Source organism: Mustelus asterias, chromosome 27 (genome assembly GCF_964213995.1).
Source record: "Mustelus asterias chromosome 27, sMusAst1.hap1.1, whole genome shotgun sequence".
In the NCBI taxonomy this organism is placed as follows: Eukaryota; Metazoa; Chordata; class Chondrichthyes; order Carcharhiniformes; family Triakidae; genus Mustelus; species Mustelus asterias.
In genome coordinates, this window is record NC_135827.1 from 41,504,389 (window position 1) to 41,527,012 (window position 22,624).

Genomic DNA, 22,624 nt, shown 5'->3' on the forward strand with positions numbered 1-22,624 from the left:
TGTGTGGGGACATCATTATTGACCTCTAACTCTGTCCACATACCCTCCATGCACCCACATTCCCTCCACACGCACCTTTCTCTGCACACTGACCAGCGACAAGCCCTGGTCTTTTTTCGTTAACCTTCTCAAGCCTAAGGAGATGGGCTTAAAGCTTTTCCCTCGGCCTCAGCTGAACAGAGACCGGGATCAAATAGAGACGCCCCTTGGTCAGTCTGGCTGAACTTCGAATGTCTCCTACCCCCATCACTGGACAACGATAAACGCTTATTTAAAAATCTTTATCAATATCCCAATGAGTGTTGGAGAATTGGGACCATTGATTTCCTGTACACTTTTGAGAAGACAACTATTAAAGTCAGGAGGGAAGTCACAGAGTGAAGAAATTTGAAGGACAAATACAAAAAGGATTAAATAAATAAATCGCCCAAAATCCACTCAGTTATGGAAAAAATCCAAGCAGAAAGGGGCAGATAAATTAAAATAAGAAATTGTGAATATTTTTAACATTCTATATGCGACCAGAAAAACACAAAAGATTAAACAGAAAATGAAATTTATTAAATTTTGATCAAATCAATAGAAACAACTGCAAACATTTAATAACTTGTAGAAATTGATTAAGAACAAAATGGATCTATTTGCAATTATATAAAAGATATTTACGCAAACACAGTCTGGAGGGTCGATGCTGCTTTTGCCAGGACTGGGTCAGTCGATTCTTTGACAGGATGTCTTATGATTGACATGAAGGCCACCAATCAGAAACTGGATCAGAACGTCAGTCACGCCACTCCACCAATCAGCACGACAGGAAGACGGGGATTTGGTATCAGTGTTTGACGTTGCTAAGCAGCGCAAGCGCTGGTTGCCTGGATACCGAAGCCTGACTCGGGGAGTGGAGGTGACCGAGCGCCATCTTTCAGACAGGCGGATGAAACCCTTTGCCAATCAGTGAATAAAGGAATAAACCTTTCGGTGCAATGATCTTTGTCGTTTTACTTTATTTAGAAAAATATTTTAACCAAATAAAGCTGTTTAATGCAACTGTGTAATTTCAACATCAGAATATTCTGAGTCATTAAAAGACAACCTTGTGCAGATACTGTATGGGATTTTCTCACAGTGTAAGATTATTTTCTAAAATCACTATTGAATACAAGATTGAAACAGTTTACCAAGAGTAGCGAGTCGGGAAAGCTGAGAAGGTAATTACGAGGGGCCTGATATAGTGGCTAGGGAGGATCTATTTCTGTTAAATGGTATAGATTTAAAGTAATTGATGGAAGGATTACAGGAAAGTTGAGTACTTATTTCACCCAGACAGTGGTAGGGTCTGGAACTCTCTGTCTGAAAGGATGGTAGGGACAGGAACCCTCATTGCATTTAAAAAGCAGATGGACATGCACTTGAGGCACAGAGTCTATAGGGATACAGGCTCAAGTAGCACAGTAGGCACGGTAGCACAGTGGTTAGCACTGCTGCTTCACAGCTCCAGGGTCCCGGGTTCGATTCCTGGCTCGGGTCACTGTCTGTGTGGAGTTTGCACATTCTCCTCGTGTCTGCGTGGGTTTCCTCCGGGTGCTCCGGTTTCCTCCCACAGTCCAAAGATGTGTGGGTTAGGTTGATTGGCCAGGTTAAAAATTGCCCCTTAGAGTCCTGAGATGCGTAGGTTAGAGGGATTAGCGGGTAAAATATGTGGGGGTAGGGCCTGGGTGGGTTGTGGTCGGTGCAGACTCGATGGGCCGAATGGCCTCCTTCTGCACTGTAGGGTTTCTATGATTCTATAAGAATTGAAAATGAATAGCTCATTATCAGCCAGCAAGGACGCAATGGGATGAATGGTCTCCTGTCCCGAAAATCTCTAGCTTTGTAAAGAGCATGATAGAAGTCCCCTCTCTACTCTATGAACGGTATGTTTGGTCTGCATAGTGCGCAAGGAACAATACTTTTCACTGTATCCCAGTACATGGGACAATAATCAATCAAATCAAAATCAAATCACATCAAAGCGCTGATTAAGTGACACCATGCACTAGGACTATCCCAGGTTACAGGTATCTCTATTCATCCACCTCCTGGTTAATGCAAAGGCCACGGAATAATCCATATTGTTTGTTGATGCCCCACTAGAATTCCTGTCCTTTTTCATTTTAGGATTTGAATAATTCGACTGGTTGAATTCTGGAAAGATTTTGGATTGAAATATTGGTCAGGGCTCATCAAGTTTCCCCAAACAGTGTGCCCCAAGCCATGTGGAGACTATGGACTGAGCAGTGCTGGCCACATTCTTCCAGTATATCCTGCTTTGTTCGCACTCCTGGTATCTAATGGTACTTTTCCTCACTTAGGGAAGAAATTGGTCTCCATGTACCTCAGCAACAATTTCAATTATATTGGCGAAATTGAGACATGTTTGGAAATGGCAGAATTGGAACATCTGTGCATTGACTCATTAAAGAACAATGAACAAACATCTGATGCTCAGTAAGTTCATGATACTGCCCTGGTCTTACTGCAACAAGGAAATAAATCTCATCAGATATTCCATTCTATCCACCTTCCTGTCTGCATCAGAGCGGTGGCACAGTGGTTAGCACTGCTGCCTCACAGCGCCAGGAATTCCCAGCTTGGGTCACTGTCTGTGTGGAGTCTGCACGTTCTCCCCGTGTCTGCGTGGGTTTCCTCCGGGTACTCCGGTTTCCTCCCACGTTCTGAAAGACGTGCTGGTTATGTGCATTGACCTGAACAGGCGCCGGACTGTAGCAGCTCGGGGAATTTCACAGTAACTTCATTGCAGTGTTAATGTAAGCCTTACTTGTGACTAATAAATAAATAAGCTTTTTAAATAAGAATCTGTGAAGAAAATAAAAGCATTTGAAATGTGGATGTTAAGATGCATTCTACAGAAATCAATTTACAAACCATAAGACAGGTTGAAGAGCTGCTTGAAATTAAAAGAGCACAAAGAACTCTATAATGTGACGCTTAAGAGAAGAAAATGCCAGCGTTTCGGCCATTTAATCAGAGCTAAAAAGCTACAGATATCTCTCCTAGGTGTAGTTGGGTGATGGATATAAGAGAGCGGTTTCAGACCAGATACAGTTGGATGTGTGAGGATGGTGCAAGACAGACCAGTGTGACAGAGCATGACAGCAGATCTCCTGGTAGGAGTAGTTACAAACAGCAGCATTATTTTGGAAAGATAATGTCGTTATATTGATGAGATTTATTAAACAAGAAGAAAAAGGTTTATTTTAAACAAAGGATTTAGTTAAAATTATTATTATTAAACAAGCGGTAAGTGTTGGGGAACCAAGCTGGGTAAACTGAATTAAGATACAGATCAGCCAAGTTCGAATGGAATAGCTTCTTCCTATGGAAACAATATAAACAGGAAGTACTGGAATTATCCAGCAGGTTAGGTAGTATTTAGTGAGAGGAAAACAACGCTGATGATCGATGATGTTTCGGCAGATCTGCAGCCCGCCAGCATCCGCAGTAATTTGCTTTTGTTCCGATGTAAACAACGTCTCGCCAGTATGAAACATGGCGGCCCCCGCGAACAGCTTCAGGTTCGCGGCCGGGCCCGGACCGCGCACGCGCACCCCACCCACCTCCTCTCTGCGCCGTCCGCTTCCCCCCCCCCCCCCCCCTGGGTGAACTCTGACCCCGGCGCCGGCGGCCGCGCGCGGAGGGCGGGACGAGCGGAAGGAAAAAAAGCTGAAGCGAAATTCCGCGGCGACGGCTGGGTTTAAAAATTAAAATAATGTGAGCGGCGAGCGGAGAGTTTCCTGAGGTAAACCCGCCCCCGAATCCCCTCGCGGACCGAACCCTGCCCCCTTTTCCTGTCAGAAAGTTTACAGAAGGGGGAGTTTTTTTTATCCTGACTGAGGGTGTCCATGGCGGCGGCGGCGGCTCGGGGCAGCAACCTGAGGAAAGCCGGAGGCTTCATCGGGCTGGTGAAGGACGCCTTCCAACCCCATCAACACCAGCACCAACCGGCCGGCATCGTGGACAAGAGGGCGGTGGAGAAATGCTGGAAACTGATGGACAAGGTACGGGGGGGGGGGGGGGGTGTGTGCGGGCGGGAGAGAGAGAGTCTGACTGTGTGGCCGACTCGGACATCATTGGGTCAGTCAGAGTGACCAGTGTCCGGGGAGGGACATTCCCTCCAGCCATGTCCCTGCCCCGGGGGGGTCAGTGAATCCCAGCCCCCGCCCCAGCGATTATCATAATTTTACCCGCACCGGGAGCCAGGCAAAGTTGGCCAGCTCATAAATAAACTGCTTCTTATCTGAATAAAGGTTGTCCCTGTGGACAGCATTGGCCAGAGTTGACATGGTCAGGACTGATTCTCACTGAGAGGAGAAGGTGTGAAAAGGCAAACTGATGGGCAAGGTGCCGGCTACATTGCAGTGACATTCCCTCTGGTTGTACATTAATGAGGGTTAGTGTTTCTGGACGCAAACAGAAATGGTTTACTGTTAATATAGATGGATAAATATCGCAACAAGTCTCGATCTTCTCATGTTCTTTGAAAGAGATTTGAAATAATTCAAAATTAATACCATAATACCCTAAAGTGTCCAAATTGTAAAGTATACACATACATTATAGAATTAAGATTCGTTTAGGATTGATCTGTTGCTAGCATTTAAGGCAGCGTGTGTCTGTAAAGCATGCCAGATCTATATGCAACACTGGTGCTGCACTATTTCTCAACCACATCCTCTGTGTTACTAAAACAGAAAATGCTAGAAAAATGCAGCAGTTCAGGCAGCATCTTTGGAGAGAGGAATGGTGAAAGGTCACAGACTTCAAAGGTTAATTCTGTTTGTCTCCACAGATGTTGCCTGACCTGCTGAGTATTTCCTGCAGTTTTTGTTTTGATTTCCAACATTGCAGTATTTTGCTTTTGTGATGCATTAGCCCTGTGGGTTTATAACTGTGGGTACCAAAGACCAGAGATCTTTCTCTACACCCTAGCTATAACTGAACACTACATTCTGCACTATTTCCTTTACTTCTCTGAATGGTAAGCTTTGTCTGTATAGCGCAAGAAACAATACTTTTCACTGTATACTAATACATATGACAAATCAAATCAATGTGTTTCAACTCACTTAATTATCATTGTCCAGGTTGATAAGCAATTGATAAGCGGATTTTATTTTTGTTCATCAAATTTGTGGATATTGGCATGATGCAGTAAAGTTTTAAACTAGCATTGAAAACACCCACAACTGGTATGCCTGGCTACAAAGTCTCATTGAGTTGCAATGAGGTCTGTCCTACAGTCAAACAATGTCACTCTTTGCTAAATGCAATGGATTTGCAATCAGTTTTGCTGATTTTTTGTGTATACATGCAACTACTCTTTTACGAGATTGGGGAGAGTAAATGTTGTTGCAGAATGTATAATTATTTAACCCAGTTACTACACTGCTTGGGTGTGTAATCTTTCACTAGCATTGTCTAGAGATTTCTGAACCAGCTTCAGCTTTTGTCTTGTGAGAGTTCAGTTAACTTTAGTAAAGTGATCTATTCAACACTGTTTAATATACCAGGAACTGAAGTTTCTTCTTCATATCGAACGATTGACCTTTCCTATAGAAAGTCATCTGGGGAATTGATAATTGAAAGTAGCTGTGGTGATACCGGCCTTCACTATAGAGGACACAAGTCACATCCCAGCAATAGCTGTAAATCAGGAAATAGGAGGGAGGGACTCACCAGGAAAGCGATATTGAGCAAATTGTTTGGTCCGTGGGCTGACAAATCTCCGGGTCGAATGGACTTCACCCTTTTGAAAGACGTGACTCATGAGATAGTTGATAAATTGGTCTTAATTTTCCAAACTTCCCTAGATTCGGGGAAGGTTCCATTAGATTGGAAGATAGCAAATGTAACACCTTTATTCACAAAGGGAGGCAGAAAGCAGGAAACTACAGTCCAGTTAGCCTAACATCTGTCATAAGGAAAACGTTAGTCATTATTAAAGATGTTATAGTAGAGCACTTGGAAAAATTCGGGACAATCAGACAGAGTTAACGTGGTTTTGTGCAAGGGATATCATGTTTAACCAATTTATTGGAGTTCTCTGAAAGAGTCACATTTTCTGTGGGTAAAAGGAAACTGGTGGATGAATTGTACTTTGCTTTACAGAAAGGTTCATAAGGCGCTACAGCACAGTTTTTTGTGGAAAATAGAAGCTTATGCTGTAGGGGGTAACATATTGGCATGGATTGAAGATTGGCTAGCTGACAGAATTGGCATGAATAGGTCTTTTTCTGGTTGACAGTATGTGACGAATGGTGTGCCACAGGGATCAGTGTTGAGGCGTCAACTTTTTATAATTTTTATATATGACTCGGGTGAAGGGACTGAAGGTATGGTTGTTAAATTTGCAGGCACCACAGAGATAGGTACGAAAGTAAATTGTGAAGAGGACGTAAGGAGGCTACAAAGGGATATAGGTTAAGAGATGGCCAAAAAAATCTGACAAATGGAATATAATGTTGATAAATGTGAAATTGGAAGAATAAAAAAGAAGCTTCTCATCTAAGTAGTGAGATTGCAGAGCTGAGGTGCAGAGGGACCAGGGTGTCCTAGTGCATAAATCACAAAAGGCTAATACACAGACTACAAGCAAGTAATTAGCAAAGCTAATAGAATATTATTGTTTATTGTGTGGGGAATTGATTACAAAAGTAGGGAGGTTATGCTTCAGTTGTATGGGGCACTGAAGAGATCACTTCTGGAGAATTGTATATAGTACTGGTGGTCTTATCTCAGGAAAGGTGTAAATGTGTTAGAAGCAGTTCAGAGAAGGTTTACTAGACTAATGCCCGGAATGAGCGGGTTGTCTTATGAGGAAAGGTTAAGTTTGTATTCACTAGAGCTTAGAAGAGTAAGGTGACATAATAGAAACCTTTAAAATCCTGTCTTGACAGGGTGGATGTGGAAAGGATATTTCCTTTTGTGGGAGAATTTAGAACTAGAGGGTCACTGTTTAAAAATAAGGGGTCACTCATTTTAGACAGATGAGGAAAAATGTTTTGTTTGAGGTTGAGAGTCTCTGGAACTTCTTCAAAAGGCTGTGGAAGCAGAGGTTTTGAATATTTTTAAGACAGAACTAGATAGTTTCTTGATAAACATGGGGGTGAAAGGTTATCGGAGGTAGGTGGATATGTGGGGTTGAAATTACAGTCAGATCAGCCATGATCTGACTGAATAACAGAGCAGGCTTGAGGGGCCAAGTGGCCTACTCCTCCTTCTAATTCATATATTCCTATGACCACGACAGTTGGTTTGATCTGAATCCTTGTCTACATGTTGTTGATTCAGCATTGTCACTCAGTTGTAACTGAGAAAAAACCATTATCAGTCTTTGATATCTTTTTAGTAGCAAATGAAATGAATGCATGCTTTCAATTTCAGTCAATGAAATACATCTGTTGAGGTGTCATCATTGTAAAAAAGGGAAGGTGGGAACATGAGGGTCCCGCGAGTAGTGTTGTGCTAATGATGAGATAATCTGTTTTCATGATTTTGAGGGATAAACATTGTCCAGGCCACCTGTCACAGAATTATACTAAATTACAGTGTAGAAGGAGACCATTTGGATGTCCACTGGCTCTTTTGAAGAGCAGTCCAGCTTGTCCCACTCTCCCTCTTCCTTCATTTCTCTTCCCTTCAACTATTTATATAATTGCTTTTTGAAGGCTACTATTGAATCTGCATCAATGACTCTATGATGTGGTGCATTCCAAGTCCTTACTATTTACGTGTTTCCTCTGGCTCTTGAGCCAATTACTGTAAATCTGTGCCCTTTGGTTACTGGTTGTCCAGTTGGAAACCGAGTAAAGAAAGATAAACCATATAAATACATCATGCCTTTAAACACCTCAATCAAATCTCCTCTCTGTTCTCTCTGCTCTAAGAGACAAATCTCAGCCTCTCCACTTTATCCTAGAGTACGACCATGTCTGATTTTCAACCTCAAATCTATTTTCCCATCTGCTCACCATGACCCTTGATTCCATGAGAGACCGGAAATCTGTCTATCTCAGCTTTAAATATGTTCAATGATGGAGTATCTACAATCGTCCGGGGTGAATTCGCAATGCCCTGGGTGAAAAATTTCACCTGATCTTAGTTTTGTATTTCCTGAATCATTATCGAAAATCTCTTCTGTACCTTCTCAAAGCCTTGATGCCTTCCTAAAGTATGCTGCCCAGAATTGGACACTGTCCTCAGCTGGGGCACAGCTAGTGTTTTATCTAGCATACCTTCCTGACTTTTTACACTGCTTCTATTTATACAGCTAAGTATCCCATATGCTTTATTAACCTGTTTCATTGCCTTCAAAGATTTGTGAACAAGCATCCCAGATTTCGCTTTCCTTGCGTCTTTTTACAGATGTACCATTTTCCATGTATTGTCTCTTCTCATTCTTCCTGCCAAAATATCATACATCACCCCACACTCAGTCTATTACTTTTGTTGCCAGCATCTCTGCAGCCCTAACCCTTTTATTGTCGATATGCCTATGGAAGGCCTTTGATTCTCTTTTTTGTTGGCTGACAGTCTATTCCCATACTTCTTTTTGCCCCACTTGTCATCTGTACCTTTTAGATTCATCTTGATTCTCCCTTGAATAAGCTGAAATTTGAGAATTCTTCTGCCTGGACATATTTATGTAATAGTTAGAGTTTGTAAGCAGGTTCTTTGTGTTCATGCTATACCCAAGCCGCTTTCTATCCTCTTCCTCATCCCATGAAGCTTTTCCCCTTATTTGTTTATCTAGCATCCTCTGGAATGCATATAAAAATGCTTTTGTTTAAATTAGTGTCACTGGATCTTTTATGCCCACCTGAGAGGGAAGAGGACTTTCGTTTGATATCTGATCCAAAAAATGGCATCCTAGCCGGTCCAACACCCTCTTATACTCAAGATCGACTGTCCCTCGATTTGAAGATGATATCTAACCAGAGTCATGATTTTTTTGCCATAAGTCTTCATGTGACTGAACAGGCTGATTTTGAGCCATTCATCTTGGGGTACGGGACTTCCCACATTAAACAAGATGGCGGCAGAGCTTGGCGACTCCTTGCGAGTATGCCCAGCATACCGTCTAATTCTATCTTTTACTCTCGTTCTATGCTTTTAAAATTACACTCTAGCATTCTGCACTCTCTCCTTTCCTTCTCTATGAACGGTGCGCTTTGTCTGTACAGCGTGCAAGAAAATACTTTTCACTAATACATGTGACAATAATAAATCAAAAAAGATAGCGTACTCTGCACCTTTTGCTTCCTTTTATTTCATTCATTAAGATATTGTGACTTAAAGCATGGTGATTACAGCTTGATCAACAGGTTGCTGCCATTCTGAACGATCAGTCGCAAGCTCATGTTGCATCAGGAATGTTAACCTACGTCTTGTACTCAAATCTTTGGAGTGGGACTTAAACCCACAACCTCTGACTCAGAGGTGAGAGTGCTACCCACTGGGCCACAGCTGACGTGGCTGAAAATGAGTGCAGGTAAATGTATTATTAGCTGCTTGTCATTCCAGCATGTAAAACTTGTTAATTCAGCCATAACAAAGGTGTTAATGATGCTAGAAACAAGAAGTTCCTATTAAAATACAGCAGAATTTTGAAAGTTATATTTTAAAACTGTGGAAAAACATTTTTGTATCAACAAGTAAGCAGGATTTTGCTGTGATCTTTCTTGTTTGACCTGTGCATATGTACGATATTGGCCTTACTAAGCTGGCACTTGGACAGGACATTTTCCACAAAAGACAGACAAGATACCCAAGAGAGATTACAAGGCAATAATCTTAGACATTTTCGGTCACAGAATGACATTATTAGCTTACTGTCTTGTAATCATACTCTAATATCTTAATTAAAAAAAATATAAATCCGTCTGTTGTAATTTTATTTAGCAGCTTGATTTGGTGAATACTGCACTAAGACAGAACTAAAAGCAATTACCTTTGTGTTAGTAAGGTAATGATGGAGGGAGCCCAGAAAGATAATTTATTGTGTTACTTTAAAGTTATCAGTCATTTTAAATTCCAACATATTCTATAGCTTATATGTTTTGCATATTTTATAACCTCTATATATTTTTTCCAAATGTACTAATTTAGTTGCAATTATTACACTAAAGTTGCTTGAATCAGAAGGGTAAATGGAATTATGATCAGCTCACGTACTGTATTAATACAGCAACCTTTAGGGAAGAAATTGTTGTTTGGTAGTACAGAACTCGATTATTGCTGAAAAAAGACATTTTGTCGAAGCTTTTCATCTTGCAAGAATACCAGTCAGGTGTTGTTGTTTTCCCTGACATTGATATTCTTGTGATTCTCGTGATGAATGCAAGACGAAAAGTTTCAACAAAATGTCCTTTCTCAGCAATACTTTAAGGGAAGATTTGGATGTATAAAAATTCTCACCCTCATCCCTCCAGAGGCTCCCTCAATATTTACTGTTGAGAAAGGCATAGATGTTGGGGAACTTGGGGAAATAAATAGTGATGTCTTGAGGACTATACATATTACAGGGAAGGAGGTGCCTGAAGTCTTAAAGCGCATCAAGGTAGATAAATCTCAGACCTGATGAAGTGTTTCCCAGAATGTTGTGGGAGGCTAGGGAGGAGAGATATTTGAATCATCGACAGCCACAGATGAGGTGCCAGAAGATTGGAGAGCGGCAAATGTTGCGCCTTTATTTAAGAAGGGCTGCAGGGAAAAGCCTGGGAACTACAGGCCGGTGAGCCTAATGTCTGTAGTGGGTAAGTTGTTCGAAGGTATTCTGAGAGACAGGATCTACAGGCATTTAGAGACGAGGATTGATTAGGGACAGTTAGTATGGCTTTGTGACTGGAAAATCATGTCTCATGAATTTGATTGAGTTTTTTGAAGGGGTAACCAAGAAGGTAGATGAGGCTGTGCAGTTGACGTTGTCTACATGGACTTTAGCAAGGCCTTTGACAAGGTACCACATGGTAGGTTGTTGCATAAGGTTAAATCTCACGGGATGCTGGGTGAGTAGCCAATTGGATACAAAATTGGCTTGATGACAAGACAGTGGATGGTTGCAGAGGTTGTTTTTCCAGACTGGAGGACTGTGACTAGATAAATGCGAGGTGATGCATTTTGGTAGATCGAACCAGGGCAGGACCTACTCAGTTAATGGTAGGATATTGGGGAGCGTTATAGAACAAAGAGATCTCGGGGTACAGGTTCATAGCTCCTTGAAAGTAGAGTCACAGGTGGACAGAGTGGTGAAGAAGTCATTCGGCATGCTTGGTTTCATTGGTCAGAACATTGAATACAGGAGTTGGGGCGTTTTGTTGAAGTTGTACAAGACATTAGTAAAGCCACACTTGGAATACTGTGTACAGTTCTGGTCACCCTATTGTAGAAAGGATATTATTAAACTAGAAAAAGTGCAGAAAAGATTTACTAGGATGCTACCAGGACTTGATGGTTTGAGTTATAAGGAGAGGCTGGATAGACTGGGAATGTCTTCCCTGGAGCGTAGGAGGCTGAGGGGTGACCTTATAGAGGTCTATAAAATAATGAAGGGCATAGATAAGGTGGATAGTCAACATCTTTTCCCAAAGGTCGGGGAGTCTAAAACTAGAGGGCAAAAGTTTAAGGTGAGAGGAGAGAGACACAAAAGGGTCCAGAGGGGCAATTTTTTCTCTCTCACGGTGGTGAGTGTCTGGAACGAGCTGCCAGAGATAGTAGTAGAGACGGGTACAATTTTGTCTTTTAAAAAGCATTTAGACAGTTACATGGATAAGATGGATATAGAGAGATATGGGCCAAATGCGGGAATTGGGACGAGCTTAATGGTTAAAAACTGGGCAGCATAGACAAGTTGGACCGAAGGGCTGTTTTCATGCTGTAGACCTCTGACTCTATCTCTGCAAATTCTACGCATCCCTGATCTTATTTTTTCTACTATTGATGGTCATGCCTTCAGCTGTTTCAAAATCCCAATTCCCTTCTTGAACCCCTCCATGTCTCTACCTTTCTCCATTTAAAATGCTTCTCAACACTTACAAATTTAACCAAGCTTTCGGTCATCTGTACTAATATCTCCCATGTGGCTCTGTCAAATTTTGTTTGATAATACTCCTGTGAAGTGCCTTGTGACCTTTTATTATGTTAAAAGTGCTATATAAATGCAAATCATTGTAAATTTTGTTTGTTTAATTATGTGACTTCTAACAGTGCTATTTTTGCACTGCATATTAGTGGTCTGACAGTGTGATGTGGACAGCCCACGTAGCACTGGCTTGAAACTGTGGTTAAGAGGAATTATTTATCCTGTGACATGCTATCCCACTCACATCATGCATAAAAAAACTAGTTTTCAATTCATGGGAGTCACGGGGCTGTTCATGGAAATTGGTTTTCTGCTTTACACATGAGTAAAATGTGTTGGCAGGAGGTTCAGTAAGTATATTAAAGATGATTCTTAACTTCTGGGTTTTGGGCTCTCCTGGTTTATGATTTGATCTGAAGCTGAGAATTTATCTTTAATATACTCCTTCTGCATCCTCTATGATCTGTGTATGTATACAGCCTGCAATTTTATATTTGTGAACTGCATTTGTCTTATTGTTCTTGACCATTTTGTGGTATTGTTGCAGTGCTGTTTTGTGTCATTTTCAACCTATGATAGAAAATAATTTTACAGGGAAATTTGTGGTCTTGTCTTGTGACTTCTGCATTGGAAAGATTTAACTCAAACTATTCTGAATCTGAAGCTCATATATGCCAAAAGAAATCACAAATGAGTATCCAGTAAAAGTGTCCATTGGTCAACAGAAAGCCATGAAAAAAGCTATAAAGGAAAATAAGATGGATTATGAGAAACTAGCTCAGAATATAAAAACAGATAGCAAAAGTGTCTACAAATATATAAAACAAAAAGAGTGCCTAAACATTGGTCCTTTAGAGGATGGGAAGGGGGATGTAATAACTGGAAATGAGGAAATGGCTGAGGATTGGACAGGTATTTTGTTTCGGTCTTCACAGTGGAAAACACAAATAACATGCTAAAAATTGATGACAAGAAGGCTATGACCAGTGAGGACCTAGAAACTATTATCACAAAAGAGGTAGTGTTGGGTAAGCTAATGGGGCTAAAGATAGTCAAGTCTCCTGGCCCTGATGGAATGCATCCCAGGATACTATGTGGAGATGCCGGCGTTGGACTGGGGTAAACACAGTAAGAAGTCTCACAACACCAGGTTAAAGTCCAACAGGTTTATTTGGTAACATAAGCTACTAGCTTTCGGAGCGCTGCCCCTTCATCAGGTGAGTCACCCGATGAAGGGGCAGCGATCCGAAAGCTGGCTTGTGCTACCAAATAAACCTGTTGGACTTTAACCTGGTGTTGTGAGACTTCTTACTAAAAGAGATGGCAGGGGAAATAGCAAATGCACTAGTGGTAATTTACCAAAATTCGCTGGACTCTGGGGTGGTTCCCGCAGATTGGAAAACAGCAAATGTGACGCCACTGTTTAAAAAAGGAGGTTGGCAAAAGGCAGGTAACTATAGGCCGGTTAGCTTAACTTCTGTAGTAGAGAAAATGCTTGAATCTATCATCAAGGAAGGAATAGCAAGACATCTGGATATAAATTGTCCCATTGGGAGATGCAGCATGGGTTCATGAAGGGCAGCTCATGTTTGACTAATTTGGTGGAATTCTTTGAGAACATTATGTGCGCAGTGGACAATGGGGCATCTGTGGATGTGGAATATCTGGATTTCTGGAAGGCATTTGACAAGGTACCGCACAAAGGCTGCTGCGTAAGATAAAGGTGATGTGGAGATGCTGGCGTTGGACTGGGGTAAACACAGTAAGAAGATTCACAACACCAGGTTAAAGTCCAACAGGTTTATTTGGTAGCAAAAGCCACTAGCTTTCGGAGCGCTCACTGCTCCTTCATCAGGTGAGTGGGATTTCAGTTCACAAACAGGGCATGTAAAGACACAAACTCAATTTACAAAATAATGGTTGGAATGCAAGTCTTTACAGGTAATCAAGTCTTAAAGGTACAGACAATGTAAATGGAGAGAGGGTTAAGCACAGGTTAAAGAGATGTGTATTGTCTCCAGCCGGGACAGTTAGTGAGATTTTGCAAGTCCAGGCAAGTCGTGTGGGTTACAGATAGTGTGACATGAACCCAAGATCCCCGTTGAGGCTGACCTCGTGTGCGGAACTTGGCTATCAGTCTCTGCTCAGTGACTGCGCTGTCGTGTGTCGTGAAGGCCGCCTTGGAGAACGCTTACCCAAAGATCAGAGGCCAATGCCCGTGACCGCTGAAGTGTTCCCCAACAGGAAGAGAACACTCTTGCCTGGTGATTGTCGAGCGATATTCATTCATCCGTTGTCATAGCGTCTGCATGGTCTCCCCAATGTACCATGCCTCGGGAGATCCTTTCCTGCAGCGTATCAGGTAGACAACGTTGGCCGAGTTGCAAGTGTATGTACCGTGTACCTGATGGATGGTGTTCTCACGTGAGATGATGGCATCTATGTCAATGATCTGGCACGTCTTGCAGAGGTTGCTGTGGCAGGGTTGTGTGGTGTCATGGTCACTGTTCTCCTGAAGGCTGGGTAGCTTGCTGCGGACAATGGTCTGTTTGAGGTTGTGCGGTTGTCTGAAGGCAAGAAGTGGGGGTGTGGGGATGGCCTTGGCGAGATGTTCGTCTTCATCAATGACATGTTGAAGGCTCCGGAGAAGATGTCGTAGCTTCTCCGCTCCGGGGAAGTACTGGACGACGAAGGGTACTCTGTCTGCCGTGTCCCGTGTTTGTCTTCTGAGAAGGTCGGTGCGGTTTTTCGCTGTGGCGCGTCGGAACTGTCGATCGATGAGTCGAGCGCCATATCCTGTTCTTATGAGGACATCTCATTGGTTAACTAGCAGGAAGCAAAGAGTGGGGGTAAATGGATGTTTTTCTGGTTGGCGATCAGTGACTAGTGGTGTGCCTCAGGGATCAGTGTTGGGACTGCAATTGTTTATGATTTACATAGATGATTTGGAGTTGGGGACCAAGTATAATATGTCAAAATTCACAGATGACACTAAGATGAGTGGCAAAGCAAAGTGTGTAGAGGACGCTGAAAGTCTGCAAAAGGATATCGATAGTCTTGAGTGGGCAAGGGTCTGGCTGATGAAGTACAATGTTGGTAAATGTGAGGTCATCCATTTTGGTAGGAATAACAACAAAATGGACTATTATTTAAATGGTAAAAAATTGCAGCATGCTGCTGTGCAGAGGGACCTGGGTGTCCTTGTGCATGAATCACAAAAAGTTGGTTTGCAGGTGCAGCAGGTAATTAAGAAGGCAAATGGAATTTTGTTCTTCATTGCGAGAGGGATGGAGTTTAAAAACAGCGAGGTTATATTGCAGCTGTATAAGGTGCTGGTGAGGCCACACCGAGAGTACTATGTACAGTTTTGGTCTCCTTACTTGAGAAAGGATATACTGGCAGTGGAGGGAGTGCAGAGGAGATTCACTAGGTTGATTCTGGAGTTGAGAGGGTTGGCTTACGATGAGAGACTTGGTAGACTGGGGCTATACTCATTAGAATTCAGAATGAGGGGGGACTTTATAGAAACATATAAGATTATGAAGGGAATAGATAAGATAGAAGCAGGGAAGTTTTTTCCACTGGCAGGTGAAACTAGAACAAGGGGGCATGGCCTCAAAATAAGAGGGAGCAGATTTAGGACTGAGATGAGGAGGAACTTCTTCACACAAAGGGTTGTGAATCTGTGGAATTCCCTGCCCAGTGAAGCAGTTGCGGTTACCTCATTGAATGTTTTTAAGGCAAGGATAGATACATTTTTGAACGGTAAAGGAATTAAGGGCTGAGTGGCAATGTAAGTGGAGCTGAGTCCACGAAAAGATCAACCATGATCTTATTGAATGGCGGGGCAGGCACGAGGGGCCAGATGGCCTACTCCTGATCCGAGTTTTCATGTCCTTATGTTCACACAACTGACTTTTGGTGACATACATAAATAAGAGTCAACGTAGAATATACTTCAGTGAGCTACATTACCATTGCGCCACAATATTCCCATATGTCACTGGATTTATAATCCAGAGGCCCTGGCTAATGCTGTGGGGCATGGGTTCAAATCAGGCAACTGGTGTAATTTAAATTCAATTAATTAATACATCTGGAATTGAAAGTTACATTCAGTAATGTTAACTATGAAGCTATTCTAAAAACCCATCTGGTTCACTAATGCCCTTCAGGGAAGGACCTCTGCCATCCTTAACTGGTCTGGCCTATATTTGACGCCAGCCACAGTAATGTGGTTGATTCTTAATTGACCTCCGAAATAGCCTAGCAAGCCATTCAATTCAAGGGCATTTGGGGATGGGCAACAAATGCCGGCCTTATCAGCAATGCCCACATCCTATGAAAGAATAAAACAATCTTGGATTTTATTTCTAATTTGAACTAGTGGCTTGAAAAGAATCCAACACTTCAATATCTATTGTAATTTTGTAGTGGCTTTTCACCAATTTATGGTCTCCATTAATAATGAAATACATGTACATGTAGTAAAATATCAATTGAAATAAAATACAGGTTCCAGAAGGTACAATGCTGCAATGACTGTCTTTCTAGGCTAGTAATCCAGAGAAAACACATTCAAATCCTGTCTTGGCTGTTTGAGAATTTTAATTAAGTTGCATGAAATCTGGAAAATAGTGTGTTGGTATCAGTAAAAGCTGCTTGTCAACTAGTTCATTATGTCCTTTAGGAAATGAAACTTGCCATCTTGCTTAATCTGGTCTGATTTCTCATCATTTTTATATGCAACACTCACATATGACTCTTACCTGCCCTCTAAAGAGGCCTAGTAAATCACTAAGTTGCCTGCAGGAATTGAAAAGGGTTCAGTACCACTCTCCTAGCTGTTAAGGATAAGATGTAAATGCCAATGAAAACCACAACAAGGGGAGGAATTTAAAAAAAACTTCAATAGATAATCGTGGACTATAAAAATATCCATTCAAAATTAAATTAATTCACAAACATACCATGAATCAATGTTATGGTTACAGGTATGATCTAAATCAAACTATTTTGAGACTAACTGTAATATTTGTTACTTTACATGAAAGTTCTTTGATCAGTCTTGATTGCAGGGATGTTTAGAATTGTGTTGTTCACAATGAGCTGTCCTATTTTTAAATGGTTTATTAAGCAGTTGACATATCACAGCCTCAAAGTTCTTTATAGTGTGAAAGATTTCACATTTTTTGCTGGCTTTTATACTTTGCTATTAATATACTTTTCCTTAAGAAAGGAAAAAAGCTGAATTTGTTTAGTGTCTTTAACATTCTCGTGTACAAAAGTGCTTCACAGGCAATAAATTATTTTTAAAGTGTATTTATTGCTATGGAGGCAATGTGACAGACCGTTTGAATAGCTAATAGTCTCAAATAGTAAATAAATAAATGATGAAAAAAACTGCTTTTTGTTGCTCTTGTCGAAGGAAGGATGTTAACCAAGAATTGACTGGTGCAAGGAATCTTTATATCAACTTGATCAGGTATACTGGAGCTTCAGTTTAACTTCTCATTGAAAATGGTGACTTCAACATCATGAATTAAAAATTTTTTTTTACAGGATGTGGGCATTATTGCCCATCTCTAATTGTCCTTGCAAAGATGATGGTTAGCTGCCTCCTTGAACTGCTGAAGTCCCTGCGGTGTAAGTACACCCACAGTGCTGTTGGGGAGGGAGTGCCACCATTTTTACCCTGTGAGTGACTTGGTGAGGAACTTACAGGTGGTGGTGTTCTGATATGTCTGCTGGCTTTGGCCTTCTAGATGGTAGTGGTCGTGCTGTCAAAGGAGCCTTGGTGAGTTCCTACAGTGCACTTTGTAGATGGTACACACTTCTGCCACTGTATGCCAGTGGTGGAATGAGTGAAATTTGTGGAAAGGGTGCCAGTCAAGTGGACTGCTTTGTCCTGGATATTGTCAAGCTTGAATGTTGTTGGCGCTGCACTCATCCAGGAAAGTAGAAAGTATTCCATCCCACTCCTAACATGTCTTGTAGGTGGTGTCAAAGACTCCTTTGGAGAGTCACAGATGAATTACTCTGACCTGTCCTTGTAGCCACAGTATTTATATGGTTAGTCCAGTTCAGCTTCTGGTCAGTGTTAACTCCCAGGATGTTGACAGGGATTCAGTGCTGGTAATGCCACTGAATATCAAGGAGCAGTGGTTTGATTCTCTCTTGTTGGAGATGGTCATTGCCTGGAACTTGTGTGGCGCAAATGTTACTTGCCACTTGTCAGCCCAAGCTCTATATTGTCCAGATCTTGCTGCATTTGGGCATGGACTGCTTTAGTATCTTGAATGGTGCTGAATATAAGAAATAGGAGCAGGAGTAGGCCATCTAGCCCCTCAAGCCTGCTCCGCCATTCAATAAGATCACGGCTAATCTGATAATGGGTTCAGTTCCACTTACCCGCCCACTCCCCATAACCCTTAATGGTTAAAAATCTAACTATCTGTGACTTAAACACATTTAACGAGGTAGCCTCTACTGCTTCGTTGGGCAGAGAATTCCAAAGATTCACTACCCTCTGGGAGAAGAAGTTCCTCCTCAACTCTGTTCTAAATTGACTCCCCCATATTTTGAGGCTATGCCCCCTAGTTCTTGTTTCCATTGTAAGTGGAAATAACCTCACTGCTTCTACCCTGTCTAGCCCCTTCATTATCTTATATGTCTCTATAAGATCTCCCCTCAACCTTCTAAACTCCAATGAGTACAGGCCCAGTCTACTCAATCTCTCTTCATAAGCTAACCCCCTCATCTCCAGAATCAAACTGGTGAGCCATCTCTGTACCCCCTCCAAAGCTAATATGTCCTTTCTTAAATAAGGGGACCCAAATTGTACACAGTACTCTAGGTGCGGCCTCACCAGTACCCTGTACAGTTGCAGCATGACCTCCCTGCTTTTATACTCCATCCCTCTCACGATAAAGGCCAACATTCCATTTGCCTCCTTGATTACCTGCTGCACCTGCAAACTGAGTTTTTGTGATTCATGCACAAGGACCCCCAGGTCCCTCTGCACAGTAGCATGTTGTAATTTTTCACCGTTTAAATAATAGTCTATTTTACTATTATTCCTTCCAAAGTGGATAACCTCACACTTACCAACGTTATACTCCATCTGCCAGATCCTTGCCCACTCACTTAGCCTATCCAAATCTCTCTGCAGACTCTGTGTCCTCCACGCAATTTGCTTTCCCACTCGTCTTTGTGTCATCCGCAAACTTTGTTACCCTACACTCGGTCCCCTCCTCCACATCGTCTATGTATATGGTAAATAGTTGAGGCCCCAGCACCGATCCCTGCGGCACGCCACTAGTCACTGATTGCCAACCGGAAAAGCACCCATTTATTCCGACTCTCTGCTTTCTGTTAGATAGCCAATCCTCAGTCCACGCTAACACTTTACTCCCAACTCCGTGTACCTTTATCTTATGCAGCAACCTTTTGTGAGGCACCTTATCGAATGCCTTCTGGAAATCTAAATACACCACATCCACCGGTTCCCCTCTGTCAACCGCACTTCTTATATCCTCAAAAAATTCCAGTAAATTAGTCAAACATGACTTTCCCTTCATGAATCCATGCTGCGTCTGCTTGATTGAACCATTCTTTTCCAGGTGTCCTGCTATTTCTTCCTTAATGATAGATTCCAGCATTTTCCCAACTACGGATGTTAAGCTAACCGGCCTGTAGTTACTTGCCTTTTGTCTACCTCCTTTTTTAAACAGTGGCATTACATTAGTTGTTTTCCAATCAGCTGGCACCTCCCCAGAGTCCGGTGAATTTTGATAAATTACAACTAATGCATTTGCTATTACTTCTGCCGTTTCTTTTAGTACCCTGGGATACATTCCATCCGGACTAGGGAACTTGTCTACCTTTAGTCCCATTAGCCTACCCAGCACTACCTCTTTAGTGATAGTGCAGTCATCAGCAGCGGTCCCTACTTTTAACGTTATGATGGAAGGTAGTTCATTGATGAAGCAGCTGAAGATGGTAAGTCCTAGGATACCACCGTAAGGAATCCCATTCTACTGTCCTGGAACTGAGATGTTTGGCTTCCAACAACCCCCCACCCCCCCTACCCTTGACTCCAGTTTTGGTAGTCACTCTCACCTCACCTTTGGCATTCAGCTTTTTTCCCCATATGAACAAGGAGCAGCAGTGGGCCATTCAGCCCCTTGAACCAGTTCTGCGATTTAATAAGATCATGGCTGATCTGATAGTTATCTCATGAGGCAACAATAACTACTCCCCTATACCCAATAACCTATCACCCCTTCTTTACGAACAATCTATCCACCTCTGCCTTAAAATATTCAAAGATTCTGCTTCCACCAGGAAGAGAGTTCCAAAGACTCTGGACCCTTTAAATGGGTGACCCCTTATTTTTAAACAGTGATCCCTAGTTCTAGACTCCCCCACAGGAGGAAGCATCTTCTGCACATCCACCCTGTCAAATCTCTCAGAATCTTGTATATTTCAATCAAGTTGCCTCTTACTGTTCTAAATTCCAGTGGATATAAGCCCAACTTGCGCTACCTTTCCTCTTAAGACAGCCCGCCCATTCCAGGTAATAGTCTGGTAAACCTCTGAACTGCTAACATATTTACACCTTTCCTTAAATAAGGTGACCAATGCTGTACGCATTCGTCGAAATATACTGTCACTAGTGTCCTGTCCAACTGAAGCACAACCTCCCTACTTTAGTTTTCAATTCCCCTCACAATATATGACAACATTTGGGATGGTACAGTGGCTAGCACTGCTGCCTCTCTGGTTTCCTCCCACAGTCCAATGATGTGCAGGTTGGGTGGATTGGCCACACTAAATTGTCCCTTGGTGTCCCAAGATGTGTAGTTTAGGGGGATTAGCGGGGTAAATATGTGGGCTTATAGGGATAGGGCGGGGGAGTGGGCCTGGGTAAGATACTGTTGGAGGGTCGGTGTAGAATAGCCTCCTTTTGTACTGTCGGGATTCTATAATTCTAAGAGTCCCAAGTAAATGCCAGGAAGATAAGATTACAATAGAGATACAGTTCCTTCATCTACTGTCACCCAAACATTTATCTCTCCAAGCTTAGAGAGCTATATGGCAATGGTTAAGGAAAACTGCTTTGCGGTCTCAGATTTTAGCAAGGGAATGGCTTCAGAATTCTGGCTGATACCAATAGACTTGTAGAGAACCTTGATCTGTTTCTGACCTATACCGTTCTATGATTCTGTTAGGCGTCAATAGAACTGCTTGGGATTTGATTGGCCCTGTACTACTTTGTGCTAATTCATGGCCGTATGATTGATAATTGGATATCCATAGCTGTCTTGGATTACCCAATTTCTGATGCATTGAGGTTTTACCATACTCTGTTTCTGCCCGTTGATGGCATCTTTAGAATAGTTACCCTATTAATGTACAATGTTCTGAATAAAGTTGCAGTTAATTAGTAAATTTCAGCCTAAATTTCTATATCTGTGAAAACTATTTTCCTTACTCTGGGTTATCACGAGGCATGTATAATGCATTGGTACCAGTATAAAATAGGTGCGGCTGCACGGTGGCAGAGTGGTTAGCACTGCTGCTTCACAGCACCAGGGACCCAGTTCAATTCCCGGCCTGGGTCACTATCTGTGCGGAGTCTGCACGTTATCCCCATGTCTGCATGGGTTTCCTCCCACAGTCTGAAAGACATGCTGGTTGGGTGCATTGACCATGCTAAATTCTCCGTGTATCCGAACAGGCGTCGGAGTGTAGCGACTAGGGGATTTTCTCAGTAACTTCATTGCAGTATTAATGTCAGCCTACTTGTGACACTAATAAATAAAAGTGAACTTAAGGCAATATGCTTCGGTGTTGTATGATATGGTTCTAATGTTCTTAATTTATCACATCAGATTGACCCTACTTTTTTTCCCAAAGAAAAGCAAATATTGCGGATGCTGAGATCTGAAACAAAACAGAAAATCTCAGTAGGTCTGACAGTATCTGTGGAGAGAGAATAGAGCTAACTTTCCGAGTTTTGTTTTTACTTTAGCCTTTTGTTGTACAGCTGTGCTGTTCTTTAGATAAAGCCCAAGCTTAAAAGGCCAGAATCTATACTTTACTGTGTTTTCTTTTGCATTTTATGTTGTTCAAAATTTAATTTGCATGCCATTATACTTGACTGCAATCATTAACCCCATAGCACTTCACTGGTACTTCTCCTCAAGCATTCATTCTTGACTTGGGCTTGGAAAGTGAATGTTCAGCAATAGCAGACGTCATAGATGATCTGATCCTCTCCTTGGCTAACATCCACAAACATGCATCTCTGGTACAAGGTTACATGGAGAAAGAACTCTGGCCAATTTCCCTCGCTAGCCCAGAGACTCGAGACTGTAGCGGTTTAATGCTGCTATGTTGAAACTCAGCAGAGAAAATGGATTAGTACTGTGGCTTCCTCAGTCTGTGGTTTTTGCACTGCACCAGGTGGTGCATTTACCC

General features: G+C 42.1%; 1 protein-coding gene across 1 annotated transcript in view; it reads left to right on the forward strand.

Moving 5' to 3' along the window:
* The first annotated feature begins 3,702 nt into the window (after positions 1-3,702).
* The window catches only part of cbl (Cbl proto-oncogene, E3 ubiquitin protein ligase), a 210,544-nt gene continuing 191,622 nt past the window's right edge, over positions 3,703-22,624 (forward strand). Inside the window, exon 1 of the mRNA XM_078199115.1 lies at positions 3,703-4,058. Within this exon, the coding sequence (XP_078055241.1) occupies positions 3,903-4,058 (156 nt within the window). The 5' untranslated portion in view covers positions 3,703-3,902. The remainder of the gene's footprint in view (positions 4,059-22,624) is intronic.